The sequence below is a fragment of the Molothrus aeneus genome, chromosome 3 (genome assembly GCF_037042795.1).
Source record: "Molothrus aeneus isolate 106 chromosome 3, BPBGC_Maene_1.0, whole genome shotgun sequence".
In the NCBI taxonomy this organism is placed as follows: domain Eukaryota; kingdom Metazoa; phylum Chordata; class Aves; order Passeriformes; family Icteridae; genus Molothrus; species Molothrus aeneus.
In genome coordinates, this window is record NC_089648.1 from 100,005,262 (window position 1) to 100,030,433 (window position 25,172).

Sequence of the window (25,172 nt, forward strand, 5' to 3'; positions counted from 1 at the left end):
CACAGCACATGCTAAGCCCATAGATTATGCGAATGCAAATCACCACTTGGTCTTTTGCCCAATTACCACAGGAGAGCAGTCTGTGTGCAGTTGCTCCATTGCTTTTCCTGTTCAGTATCAGTGGGGGGGAAAGCATGACCAGGCAAAGGGAAGACCAGTGCATTTCCACCAGGCTGCACATCAGTGTTAACAGATTCACAGAATGGGTAAGGTTGGAAGGGATGACAGTGGATTATCTGGTCCAGGCTCCAAAGGTCTCCTAGATCAAGCTACTCATGATTGTACTCAAACATCTTTTGAATACCTCCAGTGAAGGAGACTCCACACTCTCCCTGGGCAGTTCCAGTGCTCAGTCAGCCACACAGTAAAGTTCTTCCTCATGTTCAGGTGGAACTTCCTGTGCATCAGTTTCTGTGCATTGCCTCTTGTCGTATTGCTTGGCGCCACCAAGAAGAGGCTGGAAACACCCTCTTGTCACCCTCCTTCAGATACCAATACACAGTGGTGAGATCCATTCTCAGTCACCTTTTCTCCAGGTTAAATAGGCCCAGCTACTTCAGCCTTCCCTCATGAGAGAGATGCTCCAGTCCCATCATCATCTTCACTGCCCTCCTCTGGACCTGCTCCAGTAGCTCCGTGTCTCTTCTGTACTAGGAGCCCAGAACTGGACACAGCAGCTCACCAGGGCTGAGCACAGAGGAAGAATCACTTCCATAAACCTGCAATGCTTTTTCTAACACCATGTGCCTTCTTGGCAACAAGGGCATTGCTGGCTCACAGACAGCTTGTTGTCCACCACGTCTTTTCCAACCTTAATGATTCTGTGATTCTATGATGTGCTCCTCTCCATCCACCTGTAAAAAGAAATGGCTCCCAAGTGCATGGCTGCCTTTATTCCAGTTAGAAGGGCACTACTGACAAACGATGTGGAATTATGCAGACACAAGCCTATTGTATCCTTTGGAGTATCTCAAATTTTTAGCTACTTAGTGTAAAGCACACAGCTATGAACAAAAATCTTTCCTTCATTAATGCTTGTTTAGGCTAAAGCCCTAGGATTAGTAGTGCTCAAAGTATTTTAAGACAGTATTTTATTAATAATTAAAAATTAAAACTACTTAGTCTAAATTCCTTTTTGCCCTTTCATTAAGTACTGCTCCATGACCAGATAGATGTAGGTTCAAAATCAAAACATTTGTAGCAAACCTCTCCAAGTTCAGTGGAGGATGTGAATTGTCCCTGCAAGAAGCAGGAAACTGCTACACAGGCACAGAAAATATGATGCACTCTCACACCTCTATTTATCTGCCTCTAAAGAATGTGATCTTCACAGGCATAGAATATCACCCATCTAGTCACATTACTGAAGTAAATAAAAACTAAAGAAAGCTCTGATTTTGGAAAAAGATATCTATCAATTCCGATTTGATATATGCAGCTCTCTACAGAATCACAGAATCAATGAGGTTGGGAAAGACCTCTGAGATCATCAAGTCCAACCTATGACTGAAACCACCACGTCAACCAGACCATGGCATCAAGTGCCACCTTCAGCCTTTCCTTAGGCATCTTCAGGGACAGTGACTCTACCACCTCCCTGGGTAGCCTGTTCCAAAGTCTAATCACTCCTTCTGTGAAAAAATTCCTCCTAATGTCCAACCTCAATCTCCCCTGGCATATTTTAAGGCTGTGTCCCCTGTCCTGTTGGTGGTTGCCTGTGAGCAGAGGCTGACCCCCACATGGCTGCATCCTCCTTTCAGGTAGGTAAGAACACATAAACAGGTAACCCTGTGTTTACATTTGAATATACATCTACACAGGTTTGCTTTTCTAACATCCTCCTTGCCAACCAGCTCACCAGGGATATCTCTATTCTGAGAGGTTGGGTATGCCACACCTTTTTCTTTCCCCTTGTTTTTTCAAACTTTCCTGGCAAGTTACAGCAGGGCACCTGAAAGGATCAAGCTGTTCAGAACACTTCAGAACACATCTTAAGCACAATTTTGTGATCTTCACAGGCAATGAGACACTTTTGGGGGTCATCTCTGTCTCTGGTATGGCAACGGAACCTCACAAGCTGCAACATCCATTATGAACAAAACAGGTAAGTTACAGGGAATGGAATTTTTCTGACCTTAACAACAGAAGACAAGCACTTAGCTCTTTGCACTACATCCACAAGGTAGATGTGGCATACTTAAAATATCTTTATACTCAATTATGAGTAAGACTATTCATCCTACACCCTAGTTCTGCACACAGGGGAACAACTGCACAATGATTATCTTCCACCCAGTGTGGGATTCCATGAGAGATGGATGCTCTGGCAAGTGTTGGGGCATTACTACATGTTTGTGGAAGTCTCTCAGCTTTTATTAATTTGACTCCTGACAAAGCAGTAAAACCCTGTAACAGAAACCCACACTGCTCATTCCTGAATCATATGAAATCATTCACCATTTTATGTACAAGTTTTGAATTACAATCTTCAACTCCTCATCAGAAAAAATAACAAACCAAAAAGCCTAAAAAACCATTTTCGGAAGAACTGCATAGTATACAGAAGCATACTTCAATTACAAAATATCTTACAGAACACAGACTGTAACAAAAAGCAGAGCCTGTTACCTTTTCTGAGAAGGCAGTGCCCAGCCCAAAGTAGATGTTTCACCTCCATTATTAGAGGAACAGCTTTAACTGAACAGAGGAGTACATGAAAAAAGTTCCTGAACAGTCCAAATAGTTTAACAGAAGAATAAAAGTTCATTTGTAAACAACTTTAAAACAAGAACCTTATGAAAACAATAAAGGTCACTGAAAGTTAAGCTGTTAAAAATCTTCTTAGCCCAAGCTGCCGTGTTTTACCCTTATAGTTTTTTTTATGATAAACAAAATTTTTCATATGAAAAACCTCAGTGAGAAATCTGGGCAAATATTTTTAAAATTTTTGGTAAAATTAAGAAAAGGACAATTTGAAGGCAAAAAGTCAAACTCCAAATTTCTTTTGAAAATTAAGAGTGATAAAACCAAGCTATTGATTGAAGCCAAAAATGCATGGTAGCACAGCACTTATTTTATAATCTGAGACCCTTTTTGATGTAAACCCTGGAAAATCATTAACAACTGCTAGAAATTACTTTTGTATTATGTACCATTAATTTTTCACTGCATTCACTTCCATTATTCAAACCTTGCCATAAAGTGACTTTTCACATACAACAGATTGACCTTAAGCATATCTCTTGTACTACACAGCAAAAATGTAAAAACTGAGAAATGATTTTGTGTATGTAACTATCAATGCCTCTGAAGTTGAGCATCAGTATTTATGCTGCTCTACTTAATGCTTCAGCATATGTTAAGTAAGCTGCTGATCACTGAGTGTCTCCATTTTGGTAGACAGACAGATGTATGTGAACAGCAATGCTTTGGATAACTTGTGCTATTCCTAATACTAGAGTTATTTTCTCCCTCAATTACATTTTGCTATAAATATGTGTGCCCTTAAGTTGATCCCAATATCAGTTTCAGCTAACTAATCAAATTATCTGTTAAGGTTTTGGGAATGAGAACCCTTCCTTTATTTAAATAAAATGAGGGAAAGGTTTCTAACTCCCAAAGCTTTGCCAACAATAGATTTATTTTCAAGACAGGATGTCCAGTAAGTTGTTCGTCCTCTTTGCTGTTCACAGATAAGCACAACTGTAGTAATGGTTTTTATCAAGTAGGCAGGAAGAGAAAGAGAAAATAGTAGGAGGTTTTTCCCCTTAAGGTTTTTCCAAGTTCTGCTCATGGGTATGAGTAACTATTCCTTTGAAATAAGTGTACTTCGAATTTCAGATTACTTCTCTTTTATTTATAGGGCTCAGCAGCTAAAGTTCAATTCCCTATTTTAATTTTGCAAACAAGTGTTATTAAAACCCTGCCTGTAACTGAGAACATCAAGAAATTATGTATGTATATAAGGAGTAATTTAGCATTGTATATAGAAGTGTCTCATTTTTGTACCAGTTAAAAGTTAATTCATAATCCAAATAATCAATCTGCTATGTAAACAAGTAATTATTTTCTCCTATGGAATAATGGTAAATATCAACACTGAGCATTACATATTCCACTCCACCTCATTAAATGCAATTCTTCAGTCACAAAGGCAGCAGGCATTCTGTAATGAGCTTCTTCTGAGCTATGTTCAAATGAGTGGAATAACTGAGATTGCTGATAGAGGTCTAAGCCATTTCCCCCATTTTCTTAATAGTTTCCACTATTCTCATATTGAACTCCATTTTATAATTTGCTATTTAAAATAAAGTAATTTCCCCACACTCTTTCCCCACTCTATCTAAAACAAACTTATTTACATTTATGGTAAATGCTTTTCATCAAATAACTTTAAAAAAAAAACAACCTCTTGAAACAAAATCAATAACGGAGCAAAAACATAGAGGGAGCAAGTATTTCAAGTAGTGTATTAATTTTCTTTCTGAATTTTCTTTCAAAGATTATACAGGGACAAAAGTTTTAAAAGTTTGAAACACACTTTTACATATTTTTGATGATATCTCTCTTACACAAGGGACCAATTCTGTCCCATGTATAAAGTGTAAAGTGTGTATTGTGTAAAGTGATCACCTTCCTAACTTTTGGCCCGTATTTAAATAAAACTGCATGTCATTCACCCCAAGAAAGTAAACAAAATACAGCCTTTTACTTAAAATATTTTATGAATGCAAGACTACAAGAAATATATTAGTCAAAATGCAGGGCTATCAAGCACTGAACTGAGAATGCAGGCATCAGCTTGCCTACCATTTTGCACGTGGAAAAATACACTGTCTACAGGTAAAAGGCACCACTAATGCATCATGAATTACTCTGATCAGCCAATATCACCTCTGCAGCTTGCTGCATGTTTCAGTTTATTATGAAAATAATCATCATAATAATAGTTTGAGATGAGACACTGGAACAAAACCATTCTTAAACAGGAAAGTCTTTTTTTTTTGCTCTTACTGAGGCAACACCAAAAACTAAAAGCAAGTTCTCACAATAGCAGCCTCCTCAACACTTGTTAGGCTAGCCTTCACACAAGGAGCATGCAAACAGCCACTCTTCTTGCTTTAAATTGAGGGCCATTGGTTAATTCAAGTCACTGTTTTTTCACTCTATTCAATTAACCTGTTGAACTGGATTTCACCTAGAAAACAGAAAATTAAATGATGTTAAGCGTAGCAGACGTACAGATCACACCAAGAAGCTAACACTCATGAGTTGTCATAATAAGGGATAATAATAACAATAAAAAAAAAATCAGTCTTTTCTGTGCATATATTTCATTTGAAAGGTCCCAGGAAATCATGATGTGCCTGGCCGCTTCTGTTGCTGATTTCTGATGACCTCTAATTGTTTTTTGCATTGCTGATAGTATGTTGAGAGACTTTTGTTTTCATCTAACAGCTTTTTATGTTCTTGTACCAGACGGGATGTATTTTGCTGGTCTTTTTCATCCTGGTCCAGTTCTGCTATTAGTTCTTGTCTGAAATGGGAAAAAAAAAGTCATTGTCATTTATGTTCTATTTTCATTTGTGTGTAGATGACTTCATATGTTTCAAATCAGTATTTGATTATCAATCTGAACTCACAGCTGGTGATATTCTGTGCAAAAGAAGTTGACAAAAGAATTTTATTCTTTAATGTAGAATGGGGAAAAATTCCCTTCCAAATCAAATCCACATTTGAACTTTAAAACAGCTGAGGACTGAGCCTCAGCCTCTAAACCTGTCCTTCAGATAATGTCTTTCAGATGTAGTTTTACAGGTCACAGTAAAATACCTAAGGAGCCACATAAAATTTCATGAATATATTCAACTCCAATTTTAGATATCTATATGCACATTTTAAATCTCTAAAAGGCAACTTCAAATACAAAATTGCAGTAATTTTTGTAACTTTTTAGTGAAGTGCTATTTTCTATCTGGACTTGAACTTATTAAAGCAGTGGAAAAGTAGAATCAAGGAAATTACTTCTGTAACTGGCATTTCCCATTATTTATGCTGTAAGTGTTCCACATGTTTTTTTAGCAAAGATTTTAGAGGCCTACACACACTGATAATCTTGTTGTAATTTATTCTGCAAAACTGATGTGGCAGTTTGTTTTACTATTTTGTTATGAGGTGACAAGAAGGAAAGCTGCCAGCAATATTTTCGCAACAAAATAGCAAAGGAGAAAGTTAATTAATTATTGCCATATGGTTTTTAATTACAGTTAAAGAAAATTTAGTAATTATATGAGGTTTGAACTAATAACTACCTTAACCAGCATTAAATTCATCCATCACAACATCTTTTTTTGTTTTAACACTTATGGACAATTACATTCTGACTAAGAAAAAACTTTTTGGAAGAAATGTGAACACAAACTTCCTAGAAAAAAAAACCCAGTAGGAATCTAAAAGCAGAAAATTAACAGTTTTGAAATAAATATATTTTAAATAATTTATTGACCATTGGGGACAACATAAATAGAATCAAAATTAAGATATTAACTCTAGCATCATTATCTCCTCATCAGATCTAAAAATCCTAGTTACATGTTAAAAAACCGAATTGTTCACAGAATACTAAGCCCAAAGTGAATATGTGATAGGAGTTCAATCTTGCAGTAACATTTTCCTCCCATTCTGTATGCTATTTCTACTGTACAAAAGGTACACACATTTTTCTCATTAGCTAATCCACAAACACCAAGGCAAGATCCTTACTACAGCTGCCAGTGGCTTGGACACTGGTGGGTCACAAGCTGATTATTTGGTCTAGTGCGTGACTATGACCTCTGAACTGGTCCCCAGCATCAGGAAACAGAACACAACAGAACCTGTTATGAACTCAGATTCTGAATCAGCAATAATTTTTGACCTAATACAACAATATGTGCAGCTGCTTTACTTATACATGTAAACACTGCAAGAGGAAAGACTTTATTTCCAACACACAAGGAGAAGGCACATAACAGCTTTAAAGCATCAGGTCCTCAAGCCATGGCAGAAAAATCTAAGATGAATGTTGATAATACAGTTGTAAATGCAGAGCTTGACCAAAGTCAGAGATATGATTAAAACTAACTGCAAAATGAGTAACACTGACATCTTACCCAAAATGCTATAATCCGTTAACTAAACAATTCTCTATAAATTGCAACTGAAAATACTTTAATGGACAGTGTAGCCAATTAAATTCCAAGGTTCATTAACAGTTCAGGTGTTTCATTTGAGATGATAAAATCAAACATTACAAGTTTGTTACTCCTTATGTAGGACTTGTCCAGAAGAGTTGTCTTGATATTGATTAGAACTTTCAATTACCTGCTCTAAATATTTCATCTGTACTGAGCAGCTCAGTATTCCTGAGTTTAAGGTTGGAAAATAATTATGCCCTACGGAATTTTACTTCATAAAGCCAGAAATAATAGTCACAGTGACTATCACTTACTTTTTATTATGTATTTTTATTATTATACACAGACTTTGTGGATAGGAAAGACATAGAAGAACAGAAAAGGTTAAACACATTTCACTTACTTCCTCTGCAACAGCAATGCAATTTCTGTCTGAACTTTCATATATTCTTGTGCCATTTTGCAGTGCTGTTCAAACACAGCCATAGATTCTTTGGAGTTTGGGCATGGTGCGAGAGGCTGAAAATAAATCAGACATGTAAAAGACTAATGAACTGATATCTTAGTAAATAGTGTGTTAGAATGTCTCTGCAGTGTATTTATAACAGTCTTTTAAAAACCAGTAAGCATTTAAAAATAAGTGTTAAACCATCCCCTGGAAAATATTACTGCACTGATGTCAAAGTTTACTCAAATCTGAAGTTTTTAATCTGACACTTGTCACAAAAATCAGAGCAACATTTAATCCCACACACAAAAAATAAAGTGTATACAACAATTTGATTCAGTAACACTCAAGCAAATAATGTCTTATTTTGACAGTCAAACTCAGCTTATATTTGGTTTTAGGGATCATGTTTCCCAGGGCTTGTTTTTAATAGCTTGATCAAACCTGAGTCAACCAATCTCAGATTACATAATATATTTTTTTAGCCTTGGTCAAAAATTAGACAGAACATAAACCCAGGTAAATATGTGGCACTATATTTTGCAGCCCCAAAGTCACATGTTGGAATGAAATGCAAACTTGAGAATCTAATTAAACTGTATATTTATTACCTGTAACTGATGATCTAATGTGAGATATGCCATTGGGATGGAGTTATCTGACCCATTGGTCTCTGTAAAAACACCAAGAAAACTTTAATGTATTTAAAAAGAGTTAATTCTATTCTTACAGGGCAAAAACAAGAAGTCTAAGTAATTACACAATACACAATCTGAATGTGGATAAGCAGATGGAAATAGCAGTGTTCCAATCCCAAGGCAGATGAATCATTTTGTTTTTCTGATAGTTAAGAACATCAAAAGTATGGTCTATCACATCAAGAAAAAAAATTATGGTTACCAACCTACATTTCTAGAAGCCATGTAACAGCACACAGATTTTAAAAATACCATTTTTGTACAGTTTGTGATCATTTCTGTTTATAAAAAATTTGCCATTTCATTCTTGTTTATGAAGGATCAGCCAGCCAGCCCATGCATCTAATGATTTTAAAATTAGAAGCTGTGCAAATCAGCTCTGCCAAAATAAAATAAGCACAACCTCCTGCTCAGTTTTGAAACCTGCTCCCAGTGAGGTCTCTAAGTATCTTCCTCACAACATGCTCTGGGGCATCTTCTCTGCTCCATACATATACTTTGTGGGTAGCAAAGAACCCAATAATCGGTCTGTCCCCTGGGCATGGCTGCTCTCCTTACACTGCAGTTGCTCTGGATTTCTCTAGAGCTTTCATTCCAGATTTAGTACGTTTCTGCATTCTTATCTTTCAGTAGCCCACAATCTGGGGATCACAAGGTTACTGTTAAGCTTTAAGAGACACAGGAGTAAAGACACATGGAGAAACTACTGATTTTACAGCCGCATAATTGCTACTAGAGGATTATATGGAGGAGGGTAGGTGGGAAAAAAAAGGGGCTGCTTACCCATACCCCAAAAGCACCTGCCACAGAGCAGTCGTGGTAGAGAAACTAAGGTGTTGCCCTCAAAGACTATGCTATTTCCAAGAGCAGCTTCAAAAGGAAACAGAAATAAGAGGGTGGGAATGGAGAAAAAGTGGTTAAGTGTATGCTTGTAAGGAAACTGGAAGGTGGTAAAAACAAAAAGGAAAAAGAAAAAGAAAACAACCCTAAAACCAGAGACTTAATCACCACGGTATCTTAAATGCAATCAACATGAGAAGTCCTTCCCTACATTAGACTATTGCCATATACGGATATTGTGACAACGAATTGCAATGCTTCAAAAATACATCAATACATGTCAGTGCTTCAGGCGACATTCCCAAGTGTTTCAGCACCGCGTCCCAGTACTACTGCAAATTCTCCTTGATTGACCAGATACGGCTGCATCCTTGTTTTATCACTTTGCTTCATAAAATTAAAAACATAGCATCTTTTACAGAAAACCAATATTATTTCTCTCCTCAGAAATTTGAACAATTCTTTGTGCACGGCCTACATAAACCTAACAAGAAAAAATACACATATGGCACATTCTGTGTTTACCTGAGTATAAGGTGACCATTTTCTGTGGGCCAGAAAACAAACTTGACTTTTAGCTCCAGTGCTGTGCTGCATTTGAGACCAAAAACTTGGCACAAACTTTTGTTGCACTGGCTTATGATTTGCAGCTTTTGGTTCCCAATGAACTCTTGACTGGGTAAGAGCTTGCTTCCAATGCGGGGCAGCAATTCCCATTAGTGCTCACTGCCTAAAGCAACTCAGGGTCCATGCTGCACAAGAGGGCCCAGGGTGGGCTGCAGCAGTGGGCAAGGGCTTGGGAAAGTTATGAGTGACAAGGCACTGACTTGTGGTCAGGCAAAGCAACAAAGGACAGAAAGAAGAAAACAGGGAAGCAAAACACAAGAGTGTGCTGTCCTCCCACTAACACAGGGAAAAAAGAAAAGTACATCTTACATAATCACCTTATATTCAGTAAAATGCAAGTGTGTAAATATACATACATATTTATGTATATATACATATGCTTGTGCAAGAGTCAGTCATCACACGAATTTCCATTTTGCAGTTGGTTACAGGAAAAGAGTCTGATCATCAAGATGAAAATATCATAAGAAAAAAATTACAGCATTTGATGCACTCTGAAGTACCATCTTGAGACTAAATTTAAGATTCAACATGTACATTTCGGTATCAAAAATGTAATTTTTATTTATACCCAAAACTGAATTTGTGGGGATCCATTTTTTCCTGCATTCCAGTACAGGTTCTTTTCATAACAGAATACATTATGACTTTTAAAATCAAACTCAATTATCTTCATTCTTTATCTTATTTTATAACAAAAGAGCAGTGATGCTACAGTAGAAGTATTTACAATGTTTCTACAGACATGTGTTCGTGCATTTAAAACCAGCAATTTTGTGTGCACATGTATATCCTGCATAAGCAAAATTACACGAGGTGGTTAACAGGAGTAACCCACTCCAGATGATACTCACCTACATAACATTTAATTCCAGATGTCAGGGCAATGAAATCTTTATATGTGCACTGAAAATACAACTGGAAAAGACTAAAATGTTCTAAGATGTCTATTCCCCTAATTCTCCAAAACCACACTAAAAAACGACGGCTAATAAGATGCTCATTAAGTGTTATTATCACTGCAATTTACAGTGCTTTCTTACAAGCAAAATGTTTACAAGTTTATGTAATTTACCAATCTATAAATAAGTATTCTTACAGTGTATGTGAAAAACAAGGCAGTAATGTAATGATTAGATTTAAGCAGAACTTAAAAAAATCATGATCTTCATTGCTTACTTTTATTAATGTCTGAGCACACACCCCATACCACAATCAAATAAATATTTAAATTTTTTTACAGGCAAAAAATTTACACAATAAACAAATAAAATTACCTGCATCATCTGGTGTCCATGGATTACGTGTTGGCTTTTCAGAGGTTGGTCCCGAGGTAGTGATCATTCTCACACTAGGACTAGATGATCTACTGCTGTTTCTACTCTCCTGAAATGACAAAATAAAACAAAATGACAAGTTAACAGAAGATTTTTTGAGAAGTTCATTAAAAAGAAAAAAAGTTGAAGAAATATGAACCTATAATCCTCCTTAAAAATACTTTCCCCTTTCCCTCCCCAAGCTTTTACCCTGAATGCTCTCCTGATGGTTTGGTCAACTTTACATGCATTGCAGGGATAATTTCATCCCCACTTCTTCTTTACTGTGTAAAAGAAATTGATACAATTTTGCTATTCAGCATAACAAAAAGCAATGCTGAACAGTGTGTTCAAGATCTTTATAGAAAATCATGACAATATGTCTAGTGATTTTTGCACCATTGCTCAGTGAAATCTAGCAGCTCTGTAACATAAAGAGAAAATGAAGTTTGTTTCCAACGTTTAATTAATGAATGAACTACACTCAATAAAAGGAATACAGCTTAGTAGCTGCACTAGACTACCACGTATTAATCTACAGTTTTCTTCTGGTTCTTTTGTTAACTCAGAGGTTATGTGATTAATCTTCAGAAAATGTGAAAAAAGAAATCAAAAGGATCAGTCAATTGAAGCACATCAATCAGAAAATGAGTACATGCTCCCTCATGAAGCAGTTTAAGAACTAAACCAAAATTCTGAAGGTTTTTTCATGTACTGTTTGACTCCTCCAATCTTTTTGTTTACCAAAGCACAAAAACATAATACAGATTTCATTATTCTTCTAAGCTGCTTTTTCAGAAATGTTATTTACAATATATATGTTTCTATTTCACATACCCCCTCAGTGACATTAAATTAACACAGTAATGGATTTAAGACTATAAGCCCCAGCAAGTTTCTCAGAAAAATATGAAGTAAAAGGAAAGACGCTATTAAAATACAACTATTTTCAGGATGGTGTATTTATCATGAAATGATTCATTAAATGACTCCATTTTTCAAAATAAGCACTCAAATATACATTAACTAGAAACTGTATTTCTTTATGACTTTATTTCCAAATATCCTACTTTAATTTAAGCTTTAAAATTCAGGATTCTGGCCCAGAAATGATCCAAAGAATAACAAGATTATACACACTAAAACATCCATTATTTCAAATGCATACTCTTTCTTCTGTGATGTTTATTAAGCATTTTGTGTTTTATGTTATTACCTAGAAACAAGACAATAAACCATAGAAATAATCTGATGGATATTATCAAGATGATGGCATCAGATATTTTGAAAAATCTTTTGTGTTGGAGTCTTTGTTGACATTAAGTAAGATTTAAGTTGCTGAACTTACTGTTAGCGTCCTCAAACATGAATGATAAACACACCCTGCTGATGTAAAAGATTAGAAGATAGAGAAAGCACTTGTAACAGCATGAAGGCCCCTTAAGCAAAAAGAGATTAGCTGAGTAACTATAGTGGATAGTGAAGGGCACCTGAGAAATACTCTAGTTACAGTAACTTCTCAGTGCTTTACCAGATTGTTTTGGTCCACCAACCAAAACCACATTTCTTTGATACCTTTATTTAGATGAAATTCAGTAGATGTAGAAATGAAGGAATCACATCTGAAGTATATCTAAGAAGCACTACAAAGCATAAGGGAAGCTTCCCAAGCTGAACACTGGTTAGATTACAGTGTTTGAGTGTTTGTTGAGATGCTTTAGGCCACCTGCATGGCAGCCCCTCTGACAGGTAAAGTCCATTGTATGGACTTTAGCAATGAATTTCTGCTACCCCTTCATCCTTGCTTCCTCCAGACTTGCTAGCAGGTTACTCTCAAATCATCTTTGCCAGGTGGTCAAACCCTCATGGCATTCTTAGCTGCCATTTCTCAAACACTTACAGTCTTGAAAAGCAGGCATACTCTGAGTAATAATCTTCCCTGAAGCTTAATTTAAACAGGCAACATGATTTAAAGAAATCATCATTACTAGTTCTGTTTCTTCATCTCAACTGTGAATTTTATCTTGCTGTGAAAGGGGAGAAAAAAATCCAAATGTGCATCTGTGACAAATTTCACAATCTCATGGACAGAATGATTCATCTGTGTAATATCAGATCCCCAAATTATCTCACTTAGTTTGCATGCATGTGGGCATGTACATTCTGACCTTGCTTCTTAACTGTTCACATCAGCACCTGGCTTTCTTTAATACAGTAATTTTTTTCACTTCAAAGTAAACTGTAAAAGTTATGAAGGCCCTGCAACAGTTACAACACCCCCTCTCCCCCAAAAACCAACAATGCCAAAACAAAACAAAACAATGTTTAAAAGAGGAAGCAGGTAGTTTTGGTGTTTATGGTAGTACTGTGAAAGATGAATACAAAACATCCAAACCAATAAAAGACACACAGGCAAGGAGATGGATACCACACTGAGCATCAGATCACAACCTGCAGATCTTGGATCATTATGTCAGATATGTTTCTCAGTATCCATATAAAACATGAAATTTTGTAAACACTGCATGCAGTATTAATGGCAATTTGCTGTGTTCCTTCAAATCCCCAAAAATATTAGTCGTTGCAGTTAAGGGACTGCATGTTTCTATGTTGGAAAAGTGTTTAGGCAAGAGCAATAGCACCAGACAGATGACACACTAAAATGTTTCAAAATGCATGTACAGAGAAACAGGCAGAGAAACAATTCCATTCCAGAAAAAGAGAGAAATTAACAGAGAATCACAGTATATAGACAGAAACAAATGAAAATGTAGCATTTGATTTTAGAAGAGACAGTTGCATCAGTGATGTTTATGTCACTTGGAGTAAGGACCAGTCTAAGGTCTCTAAGTGCTAAAATCTGTGAAAATTCAGACCTGAACACGTGTTCTCAACACCAAATCATGCTAACAGCTGATCCAAAGATGGAAAACCCTTGACCTAGCAAATTTCCTATCTAAACTGTTGATGCTGAGTAGTAAAACCCTCTGCAAAGCACTATTACTGTCTGCTGTTGAGAACACCAGTAAGAGAAATGCTGTTAAGCACCTTAAGTGTCTCAACAACATAAGCATAGTAATTGTCAGCCATACAAGCCACACAAAAAAATCTTCCAAAAGCACACAGACATAAAATAGACATACAATCATAAAACATACAAGGTGGTCAAATGAAAACAGACAAATAGGTACACAGGACCAAGAGTCTTGGACTACCCCTTTCAGGTAAGCACCCATATATAAAAATATTAATTAATAATATAAATATATTTATTTATTTATATACAAGCCTTGTGTTTTCCTTCACCTTAAGAAAAATTCCATTCTGAATTGGAAAAACCTTTCTAATTAAAAACCTGTAGTAGCAACAGAACCATTTTCTATAGACACAGCAGCAATTTTCAGGAAAAATACATTCAGTAAAAATATTTCTGATCCGTTTTACTGTGTCAAATAGTTAAAAGCCAGAGAAGAGGCAGCATGGCAATCCTTCAATTTTGAGTGGGATAGGGCCTTTCATGGCCTGGGTGAGGGAGCAGAGGGGCCATGGCTGCTTGGTGAAGAAGGCTGTGCCTCAGAGTGGGTGTAAGGGAGAATGGAATGAGGGGAAGAAGGATGTTTGCAATGAAGGGAGGGAGGGGAAGGGGATTTTCACATTTGAAAGGATACCCTAGATATGGTATAATGCATATGGGGAGATTGGATAAACTCACCAGAGCTATATCACTCAGATGCTTTTTCTGCTTTGGCTCGTAGATTGCTTATATGGATAGCAGCTCAAAATTTTTAATAAAAAATCAAGGCACTGAGGTCCAGATGTATAGAAACCCATAAAGATTAATCTTAAGTCTTTAGCCATAATTACACTGTGCTCTGTTTCTTCATTGTTTTCCAATTTTTTTAATATACAAGCATGTGTACATCAAAAGTTAGCATTAGTTTCAGCAGACTCCTCTATCTCTCTTCACATCAAAAAGGGGATAAAAATTCATTATTTGTTTATATGGACAGTGCAAAAATATCTTTGAAACTGCATTTTTCATGCGTGTTAAAATATTATGTTTTCCAGATTTCACCATGTTTCCAAAGAAACTGCAGGATAGCAACAGACAATTGTAATTCTTCCACTTACATTTCCAATATGCACACTATCAGAAGTAAGAAAGTAAAATATGACTCTGGTACTTCTATAGACCCACAGGAGATATTGGTGAGCTAAACATAAAACAAAATTTCTGTATCCTTCTGTTCACAATGACAATTTAGCTAGAACACCCATACAAGCAGTAGAACAGCTTTCAAATAAAGATTATAATAATAGTTATTAAGATATGAAGCAAATGATGAAAATTTGAAATATCAACCATTCATTAAAATGAACAAAATGAAAACTTTTAAATAAAAAAGCTCTAATTAAATATATTCATACATCAATCAGCACAATTTGGTATAACTGATGTATTGTCACTTAATTTTTTTCCCCTAAGTCTTGCATAATTTTAATTCTACAATTAAATGAATAGGCTAAATTAGTTCCTAAATTTTGCAGATTAATTTCTTTCTATTAAACCTGTCTTCTCTGAAAATATTAAAATATATTATGTAGACTTGTTATTTTCTGGTAAATGTACACAGTAAATTTGGTAATAACTACAGGCTTGATGAGGTTTCTGTGGCTATCATACTCCATGGAATTAAAGTAAAATCAAAGGTTATCTTCCTGGTAAATCAAAGGTTATCTTCCTGATAATTATACCCCCCAAGAATTACCACCCATTTTATATTATTGCAGTAGGCTGTTTAATAAGGAAACCTGATTAACCTGATCAATATGCTAAGCACCAGTATCCCACACTCACATAATAGTAGGAATCTCAAATCACACTAAGGACCAAATAGCCTCTGTGAATTGTTGAAGCAATTAAAAATACAAAATAACCACATCTGAATGAAGTATTAGCTATACTTTTCTCATTTAAAACTGAAATGAAACTAGGAGCATGTTATGTAGCATACCACTGTCTCTGTTTCCATGGCATTTACAATACCAGTCAAATAGCGATGTTATTACAAAATATCCTTTTGAAACAGTATTTTTTTTAACACAAAACTTTTTGACAACACCCTGCTGTAAATCTTTCACAAGAAATAGAGATATCTTGTAATTTACTATTCAGAATTCAGAAATTGATAATAAGTAACATTTATTATACTGATGCACATGCTTTTTATTTTCATGCAGAAAGTGAGTCTATATATAACTGTTTTACACAATAAGCAGCAATTACAATTGTTTCCTACATACAGAAAGATGAAAAGGCTTTCCTGTGTAACATGTGCCTTCAGCCAAATTAAGCAGTACACAAAAAAACATGTGTACATAAAAGTGATAAATACTGCATAAGCTATACAGAAAATGCTTCTCATCTAGAGCTCATTCATAGCTACCCTCATGGAATCTCATTTCAATGCAATACAAACAACACTACGGTCTGCCAAGCTTCCACATCATTTCTATGAAAGCATCAAAGGTGAAGATTTCCAGGTCAGTTCCCCAGTACAGATTTGGTGCTGACTTTACTGAGAGGCAAAGAAGAGATGAGAAGGACATTACCTGACTGGACTCTGTTCCAGCAACACTAAGATCTTGAATGGATCTGCGCCTCTGCTGTCCGTTTCCTGCTGGGAAAAAAACAAAACAAAAACAAACCAGTGAAATATATTCAGAACAAAATAAGAAGGGTGCGACTGTTGCAGAGGAGCTTGGAATTTGTACAAATCCACAGAGACAAAGTGAGAGAGGGGGAGAGACAGCTGCAGAATTTTAACTCAAAACATGCTGGCCTGTCAACAAAAAGTATACCCTAATACAATAACCACTCCTACCACATGAATAGCTGCTGCACTCTACTCCACCATCTTCTGTCACATGTATTTGGTCAGGCTTAGTACTTGGGGCAGGAGCTGATGACGACATCTATTTCAAGTGCGTTACGTTATGGGGATTTCTAAAAGCTAAACCACAAAGATAACAGGCTGCCAGCCTTAACCTGTTGCTCTTTGGCTTGCTCAAGGAACACAGCAAGGACTCCTGCCTGCGTGACACTCCCCTCAAGGAAAGTAAGAAGCGAAAGTGCTTCCTTCTGCTCTCCTGTCTCCTTCAGGGGAACGAAACTATGTCCTGTTCTCATGCTCTGAGAAGTGTGAAAAGGGGACCGTTCAGCTAAATCACATCTCACCATCAACCTACGAAGCACAATGCTGTAATCTTTTCCTCTTCTCCTTCCACCTGTTCGCAATTATCCATCAGTGACAGCTACATAAAACAGTTTAAATTTTAGCACTGACAAGCAATCAAAGGCATTTTCAGGAAACAAAATCTCCTTAAAAATAAAAGGAGATTATGCAACAGAATCTCCCTGACTACTTTGATTTTTATTACAGTGATTGTTTATATTATCTCTTGAGAGCAGGTCAGCTGTCCAAAAGGAAACACCAAAATGTCCTGAGTAACAGCTGACAATGCTCAAAATTCTTGCTCTTAACTCTCTGCATTACGTAACTCTGCTACTGGAAGGGAGCATCTGAAACATGTACTGCAGCCATGGCAGCCCCTCGCCCAGCAGCCCCACACTCAGCCACCAACACGGCTCACTCAAAGCCCTGCAAAAGGCATCACATTGCTGACCTTTTAGATACTTCTCATTCAGCATAATTCCCACGACTCCAAGCCTATCCTGACACATGTTTTGAATTGCAACAGTTACTACAAAAATGTAAGACTATTTAATATTAACTGATATATTTAATAAGCCTTTAATTTTTTTAATATATGTATTATTACACATAGGAGCACACTACCACGAAACAGCAATACAAAATGCTTAGTGTCAGTTTATCAATTTGTCATGATATTTTAAAATTTATAGAAGGTACTTTAAGAAACAAGCATATAAGAAAGTCAAGCAGTATTCTAAAATGAAAAAGAATATACTTTTTGCTCTGACTACAAAAAGATTTGAATTGCAACTGTTCTGTGGTCTTGGTCTTATGCTTCTGAAATTCAGGGAAAGTATATACTTACCTAAGCAACAACGGCTAAGTTTGTTTAATACTTTCATATGGGGATCTTGTGAATTACAAATCTATGTCAAAATGTCTGAACTTGATCATATGCAGTGAACTTTTTCTCTATGCAATTGTTTAACAAACAAGATTATACATTTAATAGAATTCTGTGCTGTGGATACTTCATCTGGCTGCCACAGCTCATCTCAATATGCAACATATGTGCAATCCACCCACAACTGATACAAAATTATGTGCACATTTCATTCAACAACATTGTTATAAAATTAGCTCAGCTGAAATAGGCTTGCAAAAATATCTGAAATTCTCATTTCAGATTAGCAACATTTGTGAATTTAAAGAACCCAGCGCATGTGTTGCTGAAATATTAGAACATGGCTGCCAAAATGTTAAAATAATCAGGGTGGGGTGCAAGAAAGAAAAGAAAATGCCTTGCGGGAAGGGAAGGGGTGGGAGGGAAAGAGGGGCCAAAACTACTGTTGTAAAAAATGAACACCTTTAAATGAAATATCTTCAAGTTAGTAGCATGAGGGAAGAGCAAGCTCAACTAGGCAATGCCATTTTAATTAGTATAATACTGCAGACATCTGGCAAATAGCTTCAACAAGGCAGAAACAGACTACAAATCCACAAATACTTATTGCTCCAGATTCAAGACAAATTTCAACTGAAAAATACGCTGTACAACAAAACAAAAAATATTTATTTGAAAAGCTCATTGGTACTTTATGCTTTCCTCTCCCAGTTTTGATCTTGTTCTTACCTCTATGTCCATTTAAAAATATTTTTTCCTCATTATAAAACTAAGAGATTTGTACATGGACAGAAGTTAATCCACAGTAACATGATGCACAGTGTCAGGCTTTTGGTGGTTTACAGGATTTTAAGATTAAAAAGCAAAAGTCACAAATATACTTCATGGCCTCAGGACAACCCATTTCACATAGTGTTATTTATTTTCTAAAATTAAATTCTAAAGGAACAGGAAACTTCCATCACGTCCTGCCCCACATACTCTAGGCAAAAATAAATTGTACAACTTATTAAGCTTTTGATCACCGCCCCCACCCAGCCGCCAAATATCCAGACCAGCTATGACCTCTTCTCCCTGCCCTTTAGCAGATACTTGCATCTCCTTTTACACTTTCTTATTTACTCACAGTCCTCTCTCTTCCTTACACACCTACAGGGCTCAAGCCTGTCTCACAGTGCAGGATGATTAGTGACTGCAACACTGCTATAAGACATTCTGAAGAAGTTAAAACATTGATCTGAATTCCAGAAGAATTAAATGATCTTCCCTGATTAAGGGAAGACAAGGGTGGGATTTCTGGCATACATTGATTTTAAAAGTAGATAGAAAAACTACAGACCTACAGCATCCATAATTCCTATCCACCTTCTAAAGACCTTCTACAAAATGTTCCTATCTTGAGTAATCATTTATGCAGTGTCAATGTTATAAAAATTGTAACGCTGTGGCACAGTTTCAGATGACAAAATTACAAAGCCAAATGCACACATGCTAAATGCACGAGATGTCTAACATTGCCAGTGAAGAGAAGGCTGTACTTGTAGGTATATTTGCTAGATGCTGCTTGAATGGTTTCTACCAAAAATGTATACAAACTAGAAATCATATTTTGTTTCTTGAAACATAAGGATACTTAAACTTTTCACACTTATTAGGGTTTTCATTTTTTATATATAAATATGTATATAAAAATAAAGTTGGTGCTTATAACCTGTATTATACATACTGTAAATGAAAAAAAAAAATGATACATCACTAGGCTATCTGGTTACAGGATATCACCACTGCAAACTCATTTGCTAAGCTGTTACACAAAGGAGGAATTTTTTGACCCATCTTTCAGTTTTTAAGTTTTGTAAGCTAGTAACACAAAATAACATCTCAAATGAACAAATAGCTCTCTTCACTCTTACAGTACTTATTTAGAAAGAAGAGCAAATATATTCTAAAAACTTCCCCTTCTGACAATATTTTACCTTTAATTGATAAAGTATGTATTTTACGACCTTGGAAGCATAATCAGTTCATGGACGAAATGCAGTTGAAGCAACGCATTACGAAAACCCCCAATGATAGCAGATGTAGCACTCATACTTCCAAAATAGCCCTGCCCAAAGCAGCTGACTCATGGTAACATGCCTGCCTGGTGCTTCCCCTCTCTGGGCAGCAGCTGCTCTACCCTGTGCTCAGCACAACTCCAGGCAGCAGCACAGACCGGCGCTTGTGCGGCTCCAAGGACAGGGACGAGCTGCTCGCCCCACCGAGGGACGTGCCCAGGGAACTCTGCAGGAGCTGGGTCTGTGGCAGAAGTAGCATGGAACATAACTGGGTGGGACTGAGATGGTGGCGACAGTTTGGGGGTCTTGGAAGCTTAGGGGTCTAGAAAGTGAAAAGTGTGTTCAGAGGCCAGAACTGAGAGCTTTGTGTGAAAGAGTAAAGAAAGGAAAGAAGTGAGAACTATACAGATGAATATAATTAGTTTACTGGGCAGATGATCATGTTCTGTCATGTAATGATTAATATCATTTTTTCTGGCTTTGGGATTATTACTGGAAAGCTGTTCTGACAACCGGAAAGTTTTCAATATAAAGCCCAGATTTATTTGCAGACAATTTACATATTTTTTCTGTAGTGCCAATACTGTCTTTTATCTTAAGTAGTCATCTCTTCCTAGTTTTTAGCAGCAGATTCATCTATAGAAAATAATTATTCATTCTCAGCTTTCACTTTGTGAGCTAAAAAAAGCCATGCTTTCAGATTTGTTTTTATACTCTCTATACCGCTCATATCCTAGTAACTCTTCTTCATATTATTATTTGAGGGCATGTATGTTTCTTTCATATGGCTGACCAGAAGAGTATGTTCAATTCCTGATTCAAACTCAACAAGGGCCAGTAATGGTGTCAGTGCTTCTTTATTTTTCCTGGAAATGCACCTTAAGATTTCAGTTTTTCACAACTACATTAAATTCGTGGCTCATACTACCTGGAATTAATCTGCATGCATGTGCTATGATCCCATGTCATCTTATTAATAGAAATTGTTGTCAGTGCATGACCCTGGATTTTACCCTATTTCTATTCAGTCACAGCAAAATTCTCCCTACCTATGTGATATTCTAATCCTCCTCTTAATAAATAGTTGCTTCTGATAAAGCATTAACTCAAACTTATTTCACTTAAATATTTTAGGAATAAATTTTGAGAAAACTCCTTAATATGCTTGCTCCAACCCTATACCTTTTTATTTCTACAGGTTTCTATTTCTTTCACATGTATTCCAAATTCTTGAAATTCCTATCCTGACAAGTTCAATTAAAATAGACCAGGTGAAGAATTTTTAATGACTGCCTCTGCCTAACTAAGAAACCAATAGACTGGTACAATACAATCTGTTTTGTGAAAACAACATTGTATTTTATTTCACTGACTTCTTCATTATTGCCTAAAAGTTTCAAAGTTTCTTGGAAGCCTCAATGTTTTTATGTACAGACAGTGTATGGAGACAAGAGGCACTCATTAGCTTCTAGAGCTTATTTACCAGGCTCTCATAATGAGTTAACACTGAAACTGGACAGATGTCTTCACTTTTGCTTTCCTTGCTTTCTCAGGATTTCATTTATGTCAGTGCAGGCCAGGATTGCTTGAGAGTTACAGTGGGAAGCTACTCTAGTGAATTTTTTTGCCAATTTGTTAGCCTCAGTGCCAAAGAGGTTTGCTTTTTTATGGGTGCTATTGCTCCTTGGAATCTACTTTCTCATATTCTGTATTTTTACTGTAATCTTCAATAAAGTTATTTGAAAGAAATGTTTGTACAAAATTATCTTTGGCATTCAACTTTTTAATACCTAACAATATCAAGATTTACAAAGAAACTTCCTCAGATGACAGAAATTTAGAATAGGAGGGCCACGGTTTTTAGTGGATTCCTAGATACTTTCACTCACATTTCCTCATTTTCTGCTTCTGACATATCACTCTGAAGTGACTTGCATACTGTTAATGGTATGCCTATCACAGTTTGGGATTGATTATACTTATTTTTAGGCTTTGAGAAGTATGAAATGAAAGAAAGAAAAATGTCATTCTACTAACTAAAAAAAGACTTGGAATACATGAGAATTATTCATTAAATTCCCAAATGATATTCCCATCCATGGTGCCTGATTATATTATTTTTTTTCCTATCAAAAGCCTCTCCGAGTAATTTTAGTTGGCATTAACTTAAACACAACAGCAATACCTCATGCACACACATTTTAGCCCTAGAAAAGTGTACTCAAATATAAGAATTACACAGACTAAGTGTTAAGGTTTTAATCACAAATATCACATGGATTTAAAGTTCTGTACATCATTTATCTTAGGTTTTTTTTCCACTATGATCTGATTAAAAATGGGAACCTAAACACAACAAAGATCAGGGCGAATCAATTACCTAGACAGGAATTTTTCAACTTAGTTCCATTTTCACCAAATGAGGTACTGTAATACAAGACTGCATATATAGTTTTCCTCTATAAGAAGACTCTGAACATCAAGATCTTAATGGAAAAAGTCCTTTATCAGTCGAAGTAAATTTGATTAGAAGATTGAACAATTTACTGATAAAAGTAAGTTTGTAATAAAATATCATGCTCCTCTTTACTGAAGCATTATGAAAAATTTAGTGGGATAATTTCTGGGCCTGTCCTAAAGCAACTGGAGCAAGAAGTATTTCAGCAGTCTGATCATTATTCCGGCATCTTAACCAACTGACCCGTTCACCTGGTCTGCGATACCTGGTATGATGATCTCAGGGACATCCAGAATGTTGCCAAATGAAGCAGTTTTACGATGGCCTCGTTTAGGCTTGGAATAGGCTGAAAAAATACACATATACAATACACATGCAAAACACTAAAATGGCAAGAGCAAAATTATTAAATTCCTAATACTGCATTTTTCATATATTTGGTTAAACTAGAGTTCATGCAAAAATGTGTCATGCAGAATAAACTGCATTGCCTTCCACTCATGCTTACACATAGTAAAGCAACTGTTAAAAAGCAAAAAATGCAGAACTAGCCATCATTACAACACAGTGTAATTAGTTATAGTTAGCAACACAAAAGTCAAACACAGAAAGCAGCATGGCAACACAGAAGGGAAAACCAAATGTAATTATCCAAACAGAAAACAAATTAAATTATTTCAATTCACCTATACATTCAGAAAAAAAAAAAAAACCTTGATTGCCTGAACTTAACTAACATTTTCTCTTTAGTGTTAGGCACAAACTATTTTATTAAAAAGTCTAATAGCTAGGTACTTCTGCTTCTTTAAGTCACCTCCTTTCAAAGGAAATCTCATCTATCTCTGAAAAAATATTTACTTTTACTACATTTGACAATCATTCCTGCCAGTTACTCTTTTATCCTTCCAGTGAAGATTTTTTGTTTTGAAAACTGGATTTAACTACCAGCTTTTTAATTTTTGAATAATGTTCAAGAAACATTATACACCTTGAAATAAAATCTAATCATACTTTTTTTATTTTACCGCTTCTGTAGTTTAAGATAAATTGTTCCTATTTGAAGAAAAATCTGAATGCATCTCCCAAAGGTAGAACATTGTAGCATACTCATTTCAGTAAGTAATGGTGATGTGCATTACATGATTTACTCTTACAATTAATCCAGAGGACGATGGAACAAGATTAAATCATTTTCAACTTGATTTAACAACAGCCCAATCCTCACCCAGCCGTGCAATTTTTTTCAGGTTCACAGCATATTATTTCTGTCACATGGTTAACAAGATTAAAAAAAGAAACCAATACAGTGCTGTTTCACCTCTTTTTGAAAAAGTTATGGTCAGATGTGCTTGACCTCATTTCTCATAGTCCACTACTGCATGAAGCGATTTCCCAAAAATTATCCAAAGAACCCCAAACCAAAAATAGTATGTTCAATATGTACATTTATTTCAAGAAAAAGAAACCCTTCAGTCATAACAAAAAAAACACCAAAAAGCCCTTAGATTATTTTGAATAGTAATTATAATTTCAGAGCAATGTACTTAAAGAAGACAAACTAGGAAAATTAAAAACTCTTACAAAGGAGGGCCAGGCTATCTCTGATAATGTCAAAAAGTTACATTAAGAATGTCAGCGACCAAAGTGAGTCCTGACATGTTTTAAAATAAAACCAGCACAGTGTTATTACCAGGTAAGTACACAGCTGCCTTCTGTGTTAAGAAACCTTTATAGATATTCAGGGTGAGATGTGCTACACAGTCATCCAGTCAAAGACTGACAATACAATAGACAGATTTTGGAATAAGGCTTTAAAATAAAAAACATTAAAGTAAAAAAAAAAAATAGGGCAAGATAAATATTATTTCAGTACCTCAGTATTTAATAAAACAAGATCCTGGAGTAACCATAACACAATGAAGAACAAAAATGATACAGCCATGGTGCACAAGAAAGCCAGAATTTGGATTTCTTATTAATTGCAGATACTCAACTACCCTAATTTTAATATTGGTATAAACATACTCAAACAGCTAAATAACCCTGAACTAACCAAAGTAATTTTGCTTAATTATTTAAATCTGTGCTTATATATCATAACACAAAAAACTTTCACATATGGAACTTAACACCTGAAGTTTACATATATTAACAAACAGTATCTTTGATGAAGAAAAGAGACAAGAAAGTGTTTGCCAAGTGTACACATTTTTATTAATTTGCTCTTCTGGGATGAATCAAGATTGCTTTCACCATAATATTATGTATTTATACTTACAGATAAATTCTAATTCTCTCACAGATTTAAGGTTTAGAGATGACAGTTTATATCTGACGGAAACCTGGCAAAACACCTGTAGCTTTTTTTTAACAAAAGACAACAATGCTTTCTTAACCTGGTGAATAAAATCTAATTATGTTTCTCGTTTTG

The 25,172-nt window shown here is 35.7% G+C and overlaps 1 protein-coding gene across 7 annotated transcripts in view; it reads right to left on the reverse strand.

Annotated features, from left to right (window-relative positions):
- Window positions 1-2,439: 2,439 nt before the first annotated feature.
- Window positions 2,440-25,172, reverse strand: part of MAP3K7 (mitogen-activated protein kinase kinase kinase 7) — a 48,646-nt gene continuing 25,913 nt past the window's right edge. The window contains exons 12-18 of one of the 7 annotated variants that reach the window (XM_066547486.1): window positions 23,007-23,087; window positions 16,718-16,782; window positions 11,066-11,174; window positions 9,105-9,191; window positions 8,235-8,296; window positions 7,579-7,694; window positions 2,440-5,536 (exon numbers count right to left, since the gene is read on the reverse strand). In XM_066547486.1, coding sequence (XP_066403583.1) covers window positions 5,356-5,536; window positions 7,579-7,694; window positions 8,235-8,296; window positions 9,105-9,191; window positions 11,066-11,174; window positions 16,718-16,782; window positions 23,007-23,087 — 701 coding nt within the window. In that variant the 3' untranslated portion in view covers window positions 2,440-5,355. Of the gene's footprint in view, window positions 5,537-7,578; window positions 7,695-8,234; window positions 8,297-9,104; window positions 9,192-11,065; window positions 11,175-16,717; window positions 16,786-23,006; window positions 23,088-25,172 lie in introns of all 7 variants that reach the window. The other 6 variants (XM_066547485.1, XM_066547488.1, XM_066547487.1 and 3 more) reach the window with 6 other exon arrangements.